The 14825-nt window shown below is 45.0% G+C and overlaps 1 protein-coding gene across 3 annotated transcripts in view; it reads left to right on the top strand.

The window, feature by feature from the left end:
* The first annotated feature begins 13106 nt into the window (after positions 1–13106).
* The window catches only part of COMMD8 (COMM domain containing 8), a 76803-nt gene continuing 75084 nt past the window's right edge, over positions 13107–14825 (top strand). The window contains exon 1 of one of the 3 annotated variants that reach the window (XM_030192635.1): positions 13107–13329. Coding sequence is in view for 1 of the 3 variants with exons in the window: in XM_030192636.1 (XP_030048496.1) it covers positions 13285–13329 (45 nt within the window). In the remaining 2 variants the exon portion in view is untranslated. Of the gene's footprint in view, positions 13330–13377; positions 13552–14825 lie in introns of those variants that run through there. The other 2 variants (XM_030192636.1, XM_030192634.1) reach the window with 2 other exon arrangements.

Below are 14825 nucleotides of genomic sequence, written 5' to 3'. Positions count from 1 at the left end.
ACCCTAAGTTTTCAAGGTGCCTGGCACTGAAGCAGAAAAATATAAAATCTAAAGCTTTGGTTTAAATGTTTGATTTTTGGCTTGATTAAACATTGTGAGCATTTGTTTAAACAGTGGTTCAATATTGGGGGTCTGAGTGTTACAAAAAGTGTCAAGTCTCTTTCATGGTCATTAAACTACATCATTCAAGAGACCTGGAAACCCTCCCGTCCACCTCATGTGAAGATTTTCTTATAAAATTAAAAATAAGAACATAAGTGTTGCCATATTGGGACAGACCGAAGTTCCATCAAGCCTAGTATCCTGTTTCTAACAGTGGCCAATCCAAGTCACAAGTACCTAGCAAGATGCCAAAAACAGTAAAATAGATTTTATTTATTTGTTGCATTTGTATCCCACATTTTCCCACCTATTTGCAGGCTCAGTGTGGCTTACAGGTTTCCGTCATGGCATTCGCCAATCCAGAGTGAAAGATACAATTGGTATTACATAAAGAAACATGGATGACATAATAAAATTAAGCTATCAGGTATAGAGAGAAAACATTCAAAATATCAGATAAGTGGTGGTGCGTTACAGTTCCTATTATGGATCATTGTGGTATGCTTTGTTAAAGAGATGAGTCTTCAGTAATTTACGAAAGTTAATTAGGTCATAAACTGTTTTCAGGTCAGATGGCAGTGTATTCCACAACTGAGTACTCATGTAGGAAAAGCTGGACGCAGGTATTAATCTGTATTTTAGTCCTTTACAGCTGGGGAAGTGAAGATTCAAGAATGTGCGTGCTGATCTTTTAGCATTCCTAGGTGGCAAGTCAATAAGGTCTAACATGTAGGCCGGGGCATCTCCGTGAATGATTTTATGAACCAGAGTGCAGACCTTGAACGTAATACGTTCTTTAAGTGGAAGCCAGTGCAACTTTTCTCTTAGGGGTTTGGCACTTTCGTATTTTGTTTTTCCAAATATGTCTGGCTGCAGTGTTTTGGGCTGTTTGAAGTTTCTTGATGATTTGTTCTTTACAGCCAGCAAAAAGTGCATTGCAGTAGTCTAGATGACTTAGCACCATTGATTGTACCAGGTTACGAAAGATTGCCCTTGGGAAGAAAGGTTTTACTCTTTTGAGTTTCCACATTGAATGGAACACCTTCCTTGTTGTATTCTTCACATGGCTTTCAAGTGTAAGATTTCGATCAATGGTAATTCCAAGAATTTTTAGGGAGTCTGAAACTGGAAGGGAAAAGTTTGGTGTGGTTATAGTGGTGAATTTACTTGCATTATGTTGTGATGAAAGTATGGCATTGTGTTTTTTCTGCATTAAGTTTTAATTGAAATGCATCCGCCCATGAATGCATGATTTGGAAGCTGTGGTTGATGTCATTAGTAATTTCCTTTAAATCATGTTTGAACGGGATGTAAATCGTGACGTCATCTGCATATATGTGTGGGTTAAGGCCTTGATTGGATAACGATTTGGGAAGGGGTGTCATCTTTAGGTTGAAAAGGGTCGGCGAGAGTGGAGATCCTTGGGGGACTCCGCATTCAGGTATCCATGAAGCTGACATATTCAAATTAAATTTCACTTGGTATGTTCTTGTAGTTAGGAAGCCTCTAAACCAATTAAGAACATTACTTCCAACTCCGAAGTATTCTAGGATGTATAACAATATTTTTTGGCTTACCATGTCGAATGCACTGGACATGTCAAATTGTAGGAGAAGTATATGGTTGCCAGTTGCAATTGCTTGTTTAAATTTAGTTAAAAGAGTAATTAGTACTGTTTCGGTGTTGTGGTTAGACCGGAATCCTGATTGAGAGTCATGAAGAATTGAACATTTATTTAAGTATTCGGTGAGTTGCTTGGTAACCATACTTTCCATTAGTTTGGTTACAGGAGGGATAGATACCACTGGGCGATAGTTGGTTAAGTTGCCTGTATTTTTCTTTGAGTTCTTAGGTATAGGGGTGAGTAGAATATTTCCTTTATCCTTTGGGAAGAGTCTATTTTGTAGCATATAATTCAGATGCATTGTGAAGTCTGATATAAAATGTTGAGGGGCAAATTTTATAAGGTTGTTGGGGCATATGTCTAGTTTGCAGTAGGACTTGGCAAACCTTTTGATCGCTTGGAAAATGGTATCATCCAAGAGTGTGTCAAAGTTAGTCCAGGTTCGTTCAGCTGGATGTTAGCTGGATGTTCGCCGGGGATTGGGTCTAGACAATCGAGGAATTTTACAGTCGATGGTATTGACTGGTAACGTGAGTCGTAACTTTACAATTTTCTCTTTGAAGTATTTCACAAGATTGTCTGCTGATGGTGTGTCTGCACTGTTTGAAGTAACCGGTGTAGTATCTAATAATTTGCTCACAAGTTGGAAACGTTTATGTGTATCCTTTTAGTCTGGCCCAATTTTAGTTTTGTAATATGATCTTTTGGTTTGTCTAATGGTATATTTGTATTTTCTTTGTAGTTGTTTCCAAGCGTTGAATGTGGAGTCATCTTTCTTTTTATTCCATGCTCGTTCTAACCTTCTAACTTGTGTTTTTAGTTTTTTCAATTTTTCATTAAACCATGGTATTGAGTTCTTTCTATGTGATGTTCTGGATTGCAAAGGTGCTATGTTGTCTAGTATGTTTCTGCATCTGCTGTCCCATTCTAGAAGAAATTGGTTTGAGTCTGTTTTTGCTGTCCATTCATTGTTATAAAATTGTTGCCAGAATATTAATGGGTCAATTTGGCCTCTCGTGGTATAGGTTAAGTGATCTTGTTTATGGTGTAAATCCAAGTCACAAGTACCTAGCAAGATGCCAAAAACAGTAAAATAGATTTTATGCTGCTTATCCTAGAAATAAGCAGTGGATTTTCCCCAAGTCCATGTTAATAATGGCTTATAGACTTTTCATTTAGGAAGTATTCCAAACCTTTTTTAAACTTTGCTAAGCTAACTGCTTTTACCACATTCTCTGGCAACAAATTCCACAGTTTGATTACACATTGCGTGAAGAAATACTTTCTCTAATTTGTTTTAATAGCTTCTTTGCATGCCCCCTAGTCCTAGTATTTTTGGATTATAATATATGGCACTATCCAGCATTAATAACCTGACTTCAAAAATGCACATTCAAGCTTATTCCATCTTTCAATGCAAGGCCTATGAAGCTGCGAAAATAAGATGATACCTTTTTTTTTTTGTATCATCTTATTTTCCTTTCTATGTTTTATTTTAATTCTACTGATTACCTTTAAAAGTGGACTAACATTGCTACCACATCAATCTACAGAGTAAAAATCTTTCTACTTAAGTTCTTTGTGTTGCATTACTCACACCTTTACACTAATTACCTGGAAACTGCTCCAGAACCTCCCCCCTCCCTTCTGCCTACACCAAAGCCCAGAATCTGAGCCCAGATTGAAGATTCTGTCTAGCAGAGAGAGGGGAGTAATTAGTTACTAACAGGGGGATGATCAGAAGCAAACGCTGGCGCTAGAGGCTGTTAGCGTCATACTAGCGCCGGCGTTTGCTAACGCCCCATGATCAGAGTCCTCGAGCACGTGAAACAATGCGCTCGAGGGCTCTGAACACAACTAGCATGCAAATGCATGCTAAACAGGGCTAAACATATTCATCCCCAATGATCAGTGGCCAGCGTGCCAAAGATTGTGTCGCTGGCTATGGCAAACACTACGCCAGCTCCGAGCTGGCGTTAGGGTTTGCAGATCATTGGGGAGTAATGGTGAGCCCTGTCCAGCATGCATTTGCATGCTGGCAGGCCCCCATTCCCCCCAACAGCAAACCTGCCAGCGACCCCCCCCCCCCCAGGTTCAGGGAGGGCTGGAGATCCGGTGGGTCTCCAGCCCCACCTTATTCTCCCAGCAAAAGGTCCCTGGTGGCCTAGTTGGTGACCAACCAACCCCCCCCCCTCAGCGACAGGGGGGCAGGAGGTCCACTGGACCTCTGGTCCCCCCGACGATCCCCCCCCCCAGGTTCAGGGAGGGCTGCAGATCCGGTGGGTCTCCAGCCCCCCCCAGTCCCCCAGCAAGGGGTCCCTGGTGGTCTAGTCCCCCTACCCCTCTACCTTGTGTTTTGGAGGAGGGAGGGTAGCCTGCCTCCCTCCTCTTCCTGCGACGGCGCAAAATGGCGGCGCCCAGCCCTGCCCAGTGTATCCTGGGATGCGCTGGGCATGGCTATACACCAGATTCAATCACCAGTGGAGCAGAGAGGGTATCAGCAGTGGCTTTTTCTCTCTTTAGCACCCCCATGTATCCAGACTGACTGACTAATAAGCCAGAGATGGTTTCTCTCATTATGTGAGTAGGTGTGTTGGTAACCCTAGGGAGGCTGATGGGAGGATGGACAGGAGGGCTTCAGGGTATTCTATCCTCCCCTCCCTTACCTTATTATCATGCCCTGGTGGTCTAGTGGCCTCTTCTGGGCAGGAAAGAGCCCCCTCCTTCCTGCCTGGAGTGGGTGCAGACTTCTTCCTCCTGGTGCTGCTTCAAAATGGCTGCCGAGAGTTCAAGTGGCAACCTTGTGAGACTTCCCCAGAATCTTGCAAGGTCACTGCTTTTTTTTTTTTTTTTTTTTTCAATTTCTTTATTAATTTTCACTTTTAACAAGAATACACTTGTTTTGAAATACAGCAATAATTAGTTAATCAAAGTATGATAACTCTTCATATATACAATAATGGAAGAAAATATATTTAACATACTTTTCAAAATCTATCTAACAAAATAATCATGCTTCCTTAGACCCCATTTAAAATCATGAGGCAATCTGAGTTTGGGAAGAATTTTCCTTTCTATATACTAAAGAAACTTGGTGGCGTAATACTCCCATTTACTTAAATTGTTTACAATTGCTTAGAATCTAGAAATGATTTAAGACTTTCTGGTGAATAAAAGGTATATTTAACCTGACCCAGCCTAACTAAACATTTACACGGGTAGGCGAGAAAAAACAACCCGCCTATCTCTAAAGTTCTTGCTTTCAATGCTAAAAAGGCTTTCCTTCTTAGCTGGGTCGTTTTTGTGACATCAGGGAAGATTTGTACTTTTACCCCACCAAAAAAAGTTTGTGGATTTTTGAAATAGAGTCTCATAATATTATTCAAGTCCTGTTCAAAAATGAAAGAAACTATCAAAGTAGACCGCTCTGCTTTTTCGTCCACTGTAGATTCTAGTATTGCTGAAATATTTTCAAGGTCTAAATTAGGTTGTAAGACATCTTGTTTTTTCCCTTTCTCTCCTCTGGGGTTAGGAATATAGTAAATCTTATTTACAGGCGGCATCGCTTCCAGGGGCATTTTTAAGACTTCATTTAAGTATCTTTTGAATAAATCGTAGGAATTAATCCCCGGGAGTTTGGGAAAATACAACAAACGCAAGTTTAATCTTCTGTTAAAGTTCTCAATTAGTTCCAACTTTCTTCGAATATCTGCATTATCTTTAACCAGACCAAATTTAAACTCTTGAAAGGAATCTGCTTTATTCTGAAGATCAGTTACTTTTTCAGCAAAGTCTGTTTTTAGCTGGTCAACTTTAACATTTAATTCTTGGAATTTTTTTTCAAAAGCACTCACTTCTCCTGATGTTCGTTGTAGTGTCGCGTCCATTTTATTCAGCATCGTCCATATCATTGCCAGATTTACCTCCTTCGATGTTTCTATCGATCTTTCTTCTGCTTTCGGCGTCTTCCCCGACGTTTCCCGCCCCTCACAAACAGTTTCGCCCACAACACTTCCGGTAGGGCGTCTCTGCTCATCGGGCTCCGTCGTGGACGCCGGGCATGGAGGCCTCTCAACTGCAGGTGGAGAAAGGGATATTTCCTCGCCTTGTAGGGCCTCCGCTTCCCCAGAGAACCCCACTAAAGGCTCCATATCTCCTGTTACCTGGGAGACTGGCACAAAAAAGCGCCCGATACCCGACTGAGGCACCGTGGGAGTCGAGGTAGGTGGGGGAACTACCCGCGTTACCCCTTTTCGTTTCGTATGTGGCATTTTGCTCAGAGGTATTTTTTTTGCCAAAACGGGCTCAGAGCTGCTTTCCGTGCTGGTTACTACGCCACCATCTTAGATCGCCCCTTGCAAGGTCACTGCTTTAACTCTCAGCACAATGCAAGAAAAGAAATCCAATGGGAGAGACAATATCAAAATCTATTTACAAAAAGTGAATCCCACAATGATCTCAACAGGTTTGCAAGGGCATATACCAAAGCGCTTGCTTTAAACAATTGTAATAAACGTATAATTAGTGAAGGGGTACACAGAGAGTTCAGTATGGGCTGTTCCTACAGCCAAGCTCTCTAACGTACACAGTGCTTTTTTTCTAGCAAAAAAGGTGCCGGTACTCAAATGCCAGGCCACCCTTCAGGGGTGGGGTGATCAATGAGGGACCCTCCCCACAATAACCAGTCTCCATGCAACCAGTCATAGAATCTATGACAAGGCAGAATTGTCTTGTAGAGCCTGAGCTCTTTCATTAAAACTAGGGGTCCATGGGTCAATTTTAGCAGACAATGGAAACGGTGCCGGTACTCAGTATCCCCAAGTACCTCCTCAAAAAAAAAGCCCTGAACGTACATCATATTTTACTCTCTTTGCAGGTCTCCCCATTTTTTGTGAAAGTGCAAATTAATGAAAATACTAACGTTGATGTATGTCCAAGCAAAAATAAAAATAAAATCTGCTGGTGAAACTCTAATTAATTAAATGACTGAAGTCACAATGACAGCACACCTTTTAGAATAATATGCACTGGAAAAATAAAGACAAAAGGAAACAAGCTTATCTGAATCTTGATCAGTTTTTTCAATTGTTTCTGAAGTAGTTTCCTAAAGTTTCCACATCCCCTTCACTAATTATAAGCTTATTAAAATTGTTTAAAGCAAGTGCTTTGGTGAATGCCCTTACAAACCTGTTGAGGTCATTGTGAACTCTCAGCAGCCATTTTGAAGCAGCGCCAGGAACAAGAGGTGTGCAGCAGCGTCAGGTAGGAAAGAGGGGGCTCTTTCCTGCCCCGAAGAGGCCACTAGACCACCTGTGCACTACGATAAGTTACATGACAGGAGGGGAGGGGAGGGGAGGGGATGTGAATGGAATCATGTGGGTGAAGGGAGGCTAGAAAAATGATTGGGGAGGGGATATACATGGGGGGAGAGGAAATCTGGCTTTCTTGGTGCTCAAGGTGACACTGCTGTGCAGGGGTGTGGTGTGGTGGAGTGGGGCGGGGGTGTGACGGGTAGGATGGGTTGTGGCAGGGCAGGGGTGTGACAGGGGGCATGGTGAAATTATTTTGTGTCCTTTTTTTTCCTCACAGCAAATATGGTAACCCTAGGCATAAATAACTAATTAGAAACTGAATGTTGAACCCTTGATTCTCATAATATGATGTCAGTTTTAGTGGTCCTTTACCAGGAGAAAAAAAAAATCTCTGCACGAATCTAACACATACAGGTCCCCAGTGCTTTTTTGTGCTGTATGCGCCGGTACGGCATCCTGGTACCTTTTTTCTGAGGTCCGGCAGCTCCCCAACGTTCCGTTCTGCCCCCTGCAAGTATTTACCAAAGTCGCAGCGGTGAACTGGCAGGCGGCGGTAGTAAAAGCAGCAAGCAGGCAGGCTCGACTCCATCCTTCACTTCCCTGCCCTCTCTGCATTCCGCCTTCCTCTGATGTCATTTCCTTTCCATGAGGGCGGGCGGGACGCTGAGAGGGCAGGGAAGTGAAGGATGCAGTCGAGCCTGCCTGCTTGCTGCTTTTACTACTGCCGCCAGCCAGTTCGCAGATGCAACTTTGGTAAATAGGCTCACTTCCACTCCACTCTAACTAAGGAAGACATTTGATTTATTCTACTCCCCCGCGCAGCCATCGCCATTCACTCAAAACACAGCAAGCAAACCTGTGAGCTGCTGCATCCACGTCGTTCTTTATTGTTGATCCATAAGGCCCGCCCATCCAACACCCTTCGCTGCTGTCGCTGCCTTTTCTCCTGCAGCTCCGCTGGGTACGGCCGTCCGGGAGGCAGCATTCAGCAGCGTTGCCTGCATGCCTTCCTTTAAAATAATTCTTCTCCCCAGGCTCTGCTGCATTATCTTTTTCACCCGTCGCAAAGTGCTGCCATTCACACAGGCCAGATGGATGCGGCAAAGGGGAGCGGAGTTGCCTGTGTGAACGGCAGCGCTTTGGGACGGGCGAAAAAGAGAATGCAGCGGAACTTGGGGAGAAGAATTATTTTAAAGACAGGCACGCAGGCAACGCTGCTGAATGCTGCCTCCCGGACGGCCGTACCCAGCGGAGCCATGGGAGAAAAGGCAGCGACAGCAGTGAAGGATGTTGGATGGGCGGCCCTGGAGGGAAAGTGGCTGAGAGCTGCTGGACATGATGGGAAGGAGAGGAGGAAGGGGCTGGAGAGCTTCTGGACATGGGAGGGAGAGGAGGAAGGGGCTGATCTGCTGGACAAGGGAGGAAGAAGGGACTGGAGGGAAGGGGCTGGAGAGCTTCTGGACATGGGAGGGAGAGGAGGAAGGGGCTGGAGATCTGCTGGACAAGGGAGGAAGAGGAAGAAGGGACTGGAGAGATGGGACAGAGCTGCTGGACATGGGAGGGAGAGGAGGAAGTGGCTGGAGAGCTGCTGGACAAGGGAGGAAGAGAAAGAAGGGACTGGATGGAAGGGAGAGAGCTGCTGGACATAGGAGGAAGAGGGGGAAGGGGCTGGAGAGCTGCTGGACAAGGGAGGAAGAGGAAGAAGGGACTGGAGGGAAGGGAGAGAGCTGCTGGACATGGGAGGGAGAGGAGCAAGGGGCTGGAGAGCTGCTGGACAAGGGAGGAAGAGGAAGAAGGGACTGGAGGGAAGAGACAGAGCTGCTGGACATGGGAGGAAGAGGAGGAGGGGACTGGATGGAAGGGAGAGAGCTGCTGTTTACCCTGGACATGGATGGGAGGGGAGGGCAGGAGAGAGAGGAGAGTTGCTGGACATGGATGGATGGAGGGAAGGAAAGACAGAGGAAGGAGATACACACGGATGGAGGGGAAGGGAGAGAGGAGAAATGCTGGACGGATGGAGGAGAGGGAAGACAGAGGAAGGAGATGTACAAGGATGGTGGGGAGGGCAGAGAGTTGAAATGCTGGACATGGATGGATAGTAGGGAAGAGAGAGGAAGTGAGATGAACATGGATGGAGGGGAGGGGGAGAGGAAAATGCTGTACATGGATGGAGGGGAGGGAAGACAGAGGAGGAGATGCACATGGATTTAGGGGAGGTCTGGTAGCGCTATACAAATGATGCTAATAATAATAATAATAATGAGAAATTCTGGACACAGATGGAGGGGAGAGAGTTAAAATGCTTTCCTCCCTTCTCACCCATTACTTCCCTCACCCGTAACTGTCTTGTCTGTCTGTATTATTTAGATTGTAAGCTCTTACTACTACTACTTAACATTTCTAGAGCGCTACTAGGGTTACGCAGCGCTGTACAGTTTAACAAAGAAGGACAGTCCCTGCTCAAAGGAGCTTACAATCTAAAGGATGAAATGTCAAGTTGGGGCAGTCTAGATTTCCTGAATAGAGGTAAAGTGGTTAGGTGCCGAAGGCGACATTGAAGAGGTGGGCTTTGAGTAAGGATTTGAAGATGGGCAGGGAGGGGGCCTGGCGTATGGGCTCAGGGAGTTTATTCCAAGCATGGGGTGAGGCGAGGCAGAAAGGGCGGAGCCTGGAGTTGGCGGTGGTGGTGGAGAAGGGTACTGAAAGGAGGGATTTGTCTTGAGAGCGGAGGTTACGGGTAGGAACATAAGGGGAGATGAGGGTAGAGAGGTAAGGAGGGGCTGCAGATCGAGTGCATTTGAAGGTTAGTAGGAGACGCTTGAACTGTATGCGGTACCTGATCAGAAGCCAGTAAAGTGACTTGAGGAGAGGGGTGATATGGGTATATCGGTCCAGGCGGAAGATAAGACGTGCAGCAGAATTCTGAACGGACTGAAAGGGGGATAGATGGCTAAGTGGGAGGCCAGTGAGGAGTAGGTTGCAGTAGTCAAGGCGAGAGGTAATGAGAGAGTGGATGAGAGTTCGGGTGGTATGCTCAGAGAGGAAAGGGTGAATTTTGCTAATGTTATAGAGGAAGAAGCGACAGGTCTTGGCTATCTGCTGGATATGCGCAGAGAAGGAGAGGGAGGAGTCGAAGATGACTCCGAGGTTGCGGGCAGATGAGACGGGGACGTTGAGGGTGTTATCAACTGAGATGGAGAGTGGAGGGAGAGGAGAAGTGGGTTTGGGAGGGAAGACAATAAGCTCAGTCTTGGCCATGTTCAGTTTCAGGTGGCGGTTGGACATCCAGGCAGCAATGTTGGATAAGCAGGCCGATACTTTGGCCTGGGTTTTCGCAGTGATGTCTGGTGTGGAGAGATAAAGCTGGGTGTCGTCAGCATAAAGATGATATTGGAAACCATGAGATGAGATCAGGGAGCCCAGGGAAGAGGTGTAGATTGAGAAGAGAAGGGGTCCAAGGACAGATCCCTGAGGAACTCCAACAGAGAGCGGGATGGGGGTGCAGGAAGAACAATGAGAATGTACTCTGAAGGTACGGTGGGAGAGATAAGAGGAGAACCAGGAGAGGACAGAGCCCTGGAACACAAATGAGGACAGTGTAGCAAGAAGTAAACTGTGATTGACAGTGTCAAAAGCTGTGGATAGGTCGAGGAGGATGAGGATGGAGTAGTGACCCTTGGATTTGGCAAGGAACAGGTCATTGCAGACTTTAGATAGTGCCGTTTCTGTCGAGTGTAGGGGGCGAAAGCCGGATTGAAGCGGATCGAGGATGGCATGAGAGGAGAGAAAATCAAGGCAACGGCTGTGAACGGCGCGTTCAAGTATCTCTTTTGAACAGGGACTGTCTCTTTGTATCAGGTGTTCAGCGCTGCGTGCGTCTGGTAGCACTATACAAATGCTAATAATAATAATCTGCCCGTTTGTCCAGATTTGTGGACACGCGAGAAGCGGGCGGAGTATAAACCTCACAATTTTCACTAGCAATAGCAATTGTTCCTCCACTGACTAATATGCCGGCAAGTTCCGCCCATTTCCTTCAGCCCAGATAATGGGCCAGCCGCCAGATAGGATCATGCTGCCTCCTGTCACTAAATTTCCTTCCTTGTTCGCAACTAACGGTCTTCATTACCCAGAAATCCTTCGCCCGTTCTTTTCCCATCCTTCTTTCTTTAACCACTTTTCTACAGTTTTTGCAACCACATCCAAAGCGATTTACCTGGGGCAACGGAGGGTTAAGTGACTTTTACCCAAAGTCACACGGAGCTGCAGTGGGAATCGATCCCAGTTCGCCAGCACCAAAGTCCGCTGCACTAACCACTAGGCTACTCCTCCACTCCACATACGAATGCTCTGATTGGTCTGTTCAGTTGAAACGTTAACAGAGGCGAAGCGATTGTTTGGTGACTGAGAGGCGAACGGGGAAGCTGTGGTTGGACTCGCAGAAGAGGAAAAGGCGGTGAGAAACTGGGACTGAGACCGGGACTGGGAAGGAGAGCAGGAGTCTGGGGCATGGGTGGATGTGAGAAAGGGAAGCGGGAGTCTCGGGGCACAGGGATGCGGGTTGATATGGGGAAGGGGAGTGGCCTCCTTTTATTGCCTGTACGTTGCATTGCCTTTTATTTGTGAACAGTGAACACATTTCAAGAAATTAACCTATCTATTTTGGGAGACTTGTTCCTCTTAGTTCATGAAGGGATGTAAGGAGGGAGCATGGGGGTGCATAGTATGTGTATGTGGAGGACTTGAGAAAGTTTTTCTAAGGGGTGGGCGTATCCTATCTGTTTTCAAAAATCATGATTTCCTCATAATTGTATTTTTAAAAATATGTTACTAGAAAGATTTGACACATTCCCCTTCCCCCATCCTGAGTTCCAAAGTCTCAAATTTGATGCTAATAGAACTTTTTCATGTTACTCCATATACCAAGGAGCATTCATAATAAACACAAATTTAAAAACATAGGGCTTGATATTCGAAAGAGTTTCTCTGCTGAGCTGACATCTGGTAATATTCTGTGACACACTGACACTTAAGCTGATAGTCCACTCCACTCCTGTTGAATATTGCCACTGTCTAGTAGTTAGTGCTGGGGTGCAGATGGAATTTAATTGGTTAATGGTAATATTAAGCCCCCCTGTTTACTAAGCCATGCTAGAGGCTGCTGGTGCGCTAATTCCGACACAGCCTATTCACTTTCAATGGGCAGTATTGGCGTTGCCACTAGTGCAGCAGGGACTGTCTTTCTTCTATGTTTGTGCAGCGCTGCGTATGCCTTGTAGCGGTATAGAAATGCTAAATAGTAGTAGTAGTAGTGCAGCTGAGTAAATGGGGGGGGGGGGGGTGGTAAGTTTGCTAACCAGCTAAGTAAGTGGATAAAGTTAGGACAACAAAAAAGGGCGGGGCGAGGATGTGAAAGGGGAGGGGAAGTGGGCGGGGCAGGGGCGGGACATGTGTCCTCTTTTTGAGAGGACAAAATATGGTAACCCTAGGTATACTGGAGCTGTAACATCTTACAGAAATTATTTATAATGAAAAAAGTCAAGTTATTTTTTTCTCCTATACTGGTATAATATTTTCAATGATGCCTGTTTATATGCGCCATGGTTGGTATAAGGGGTGTGGCTAGCATGGGGTGTGGCTATCATAGGAGCGGAGCCATAGGTGCTGGCCCTGCCCATAATGAGTACCGGCACCTTTTTTTCTACAAAAAAAGCACTGTAGGTCCCTATAACCAGCCTCTCCAAATAACAAATTGATATTACGATTTATAACAAATTACTATTCTACCTATGAAAAGTTATTCTGTTATTGTACATCCTCTGTGTACATCCATATGCTGCACAAGCCGGCATGTTTGAAAATATAAGTGAGATTAAATAAAAATGCCTTCAGGAGTAAAGAACGACAACGTAGATTCAGCTACTCATAGGTTTGTTTGCTTTGTTTTGAGTATATGGGGATGACGGCTGCGCGGGGAAAGGGAAATAGAGGTTAACCTAATTGGCTTTAGCTTTTTGACGTCATCCCGCTTCCTTTTTTTTTTTTTTTTTTTTTAAATCTAACCTCCTTGTTACTATCTATCACTGCTTGTTTCAATTTCCTCCACACGAACGTCACGTCGTGTAATGCAAGAGGACAGGAGCAAGATTTTTTTTTCTTCCTTTTAAACTTTTGGAGGGCGTCGCTTATAGTCATGTGATTCAGTGATTGACGTTGGGTGGCGGAAGTGTTACCTGATTTGCGAGGATGGTGCGGCTATTAGAGAGGTTGCCGGTAGAACAGTGTCCGCAGGTAAGGGCGAAGTAGGTAGCTGGGGGAGGCGCATTTTCCCTGCCGAGCCTAGGAAGGAGGTGTAGTTTTGTTTTTCCTGTTATGGCTGTCTTTAATGTATTTTACGGTACTTTAATGCTTTAGTTTAAAAAATTTGTACTAAGGCCGTGTTTGAGCTCTAGAAGTTTTCACTCTTCTTTTTGTAGTGCAACGGCAGTATTGGGCTAGGATGCATAGACCTGGGTAAGTCTTGTCTAGGAGTCACCTGTAAAAGGTACCATTACTTCCCTCTGTTGCTCTCCTTGTTTCCTTAGGTACTCTCGCCTCCTTGAGGTTCTTACATACACTCACATTTTATGGGCCCATGTTCAATATGATTAAATGGGCTAAATTATGCAGGTTGGCCCAACTGCTATATTCAGTTGCACTTAACTGGATAGTGCCACTGAATATTAGCACATTACCACAGCATTATCTGATTGGGGCTTCGGTGGTCTGGGGGCAGAGTCGGGCAGACTGGAAGTTAACCAGACTCCACAAATATTCAATGCCAGTGCATTAGGATTGCTTCATATGATGCAGCCCCAATGCCTAGTTAGCTATCTGGGTGTGGCATTGAATATTGTCCAGACCCACATAACTTCCAGTCTGACAAACACCCAGATATTCTGTGCTGGCACGTACTATCGGGCCTAATTCTGACTGTAGTGATTAGCATTGTCAAAAATGTTGACTACCATGGGCTGAGTATCAGTGGCTATGTTTCAGTCATACATAATAGGTAAAGCAGTATGGTTGCCATATTCATCCATTTTAAAGGTAATAGAAATAAAACAAAATTTTAAAAAATAAGCAGTTACTTAATTAATTTAGGAGTCATTTTATTAAGCTGCATTCCCAGCAAACATGGGTTCTACCTAGCAATAGACATTAATGCAGGTCCGTGCTAACGTCTTCTGTGGAATAAAGCAGCCAGTATGGTAAAAATCGTGCTTCAGTTGCCAAGTGCAGGAGTGGGTGGCAGCTGGGTGTGACATTGACAGGCGGAGGAGTGATTGGCAGTGACGGGTAGTGCACGGGAGGTACTGCATGTTAGCTGTTATGACTATGGATAACACAGCCACAATGACTGCCACCTCAAGAGAAGATAGTGACACGCTATTACCAGTAGTGCAGTCAGAGGCAATGTGGTGAAGGATCGTGGCCCTGCCTTGTCTTTCCTTCTGACATAATTTCCCTCCTCCCCATATGACAACCTCAAACCCGCCTGGATCTCTTAATGCAGTGGTCTCCAACCTTTTTCGTGTAAAGGGATGTAAAGTGGACATGAGAGAGATGGGGAGGGGGGGCACCAAAAGATTTTAGGATTACATAGGTAATTTTAAATACAAAACCTAACGTACCTTCGACCAAATACCTTCTCCCTCAACCCCTGCCCATCAAAGATGGGCAAGTATGGGTCTCATAGAAGTATCCAAAAAAAAACTGTGATTTTTTTTTAGTGGGTAACTACTAAT

The sequence above is a fragment of the Microcaecilia unicolor genome, chromosome 2 (genome assembly GCF_901765095.1).
Source record: "Microcaecilia unicolor chromosome 2, aMicUni1.1, whole genome shotgun sequence".
Taxonomy (NCBI): Eukaryota; Metazoa; Chordata; class Amphibia; order Gymnophiona; family Siphonopidae; genus Microcaecilia; species Microcaecilia unicolor.
Note: the sequence above shows the minus strand (reverse complement) of the source record. Positions and strands in the feature narration are given on the sequence as shown.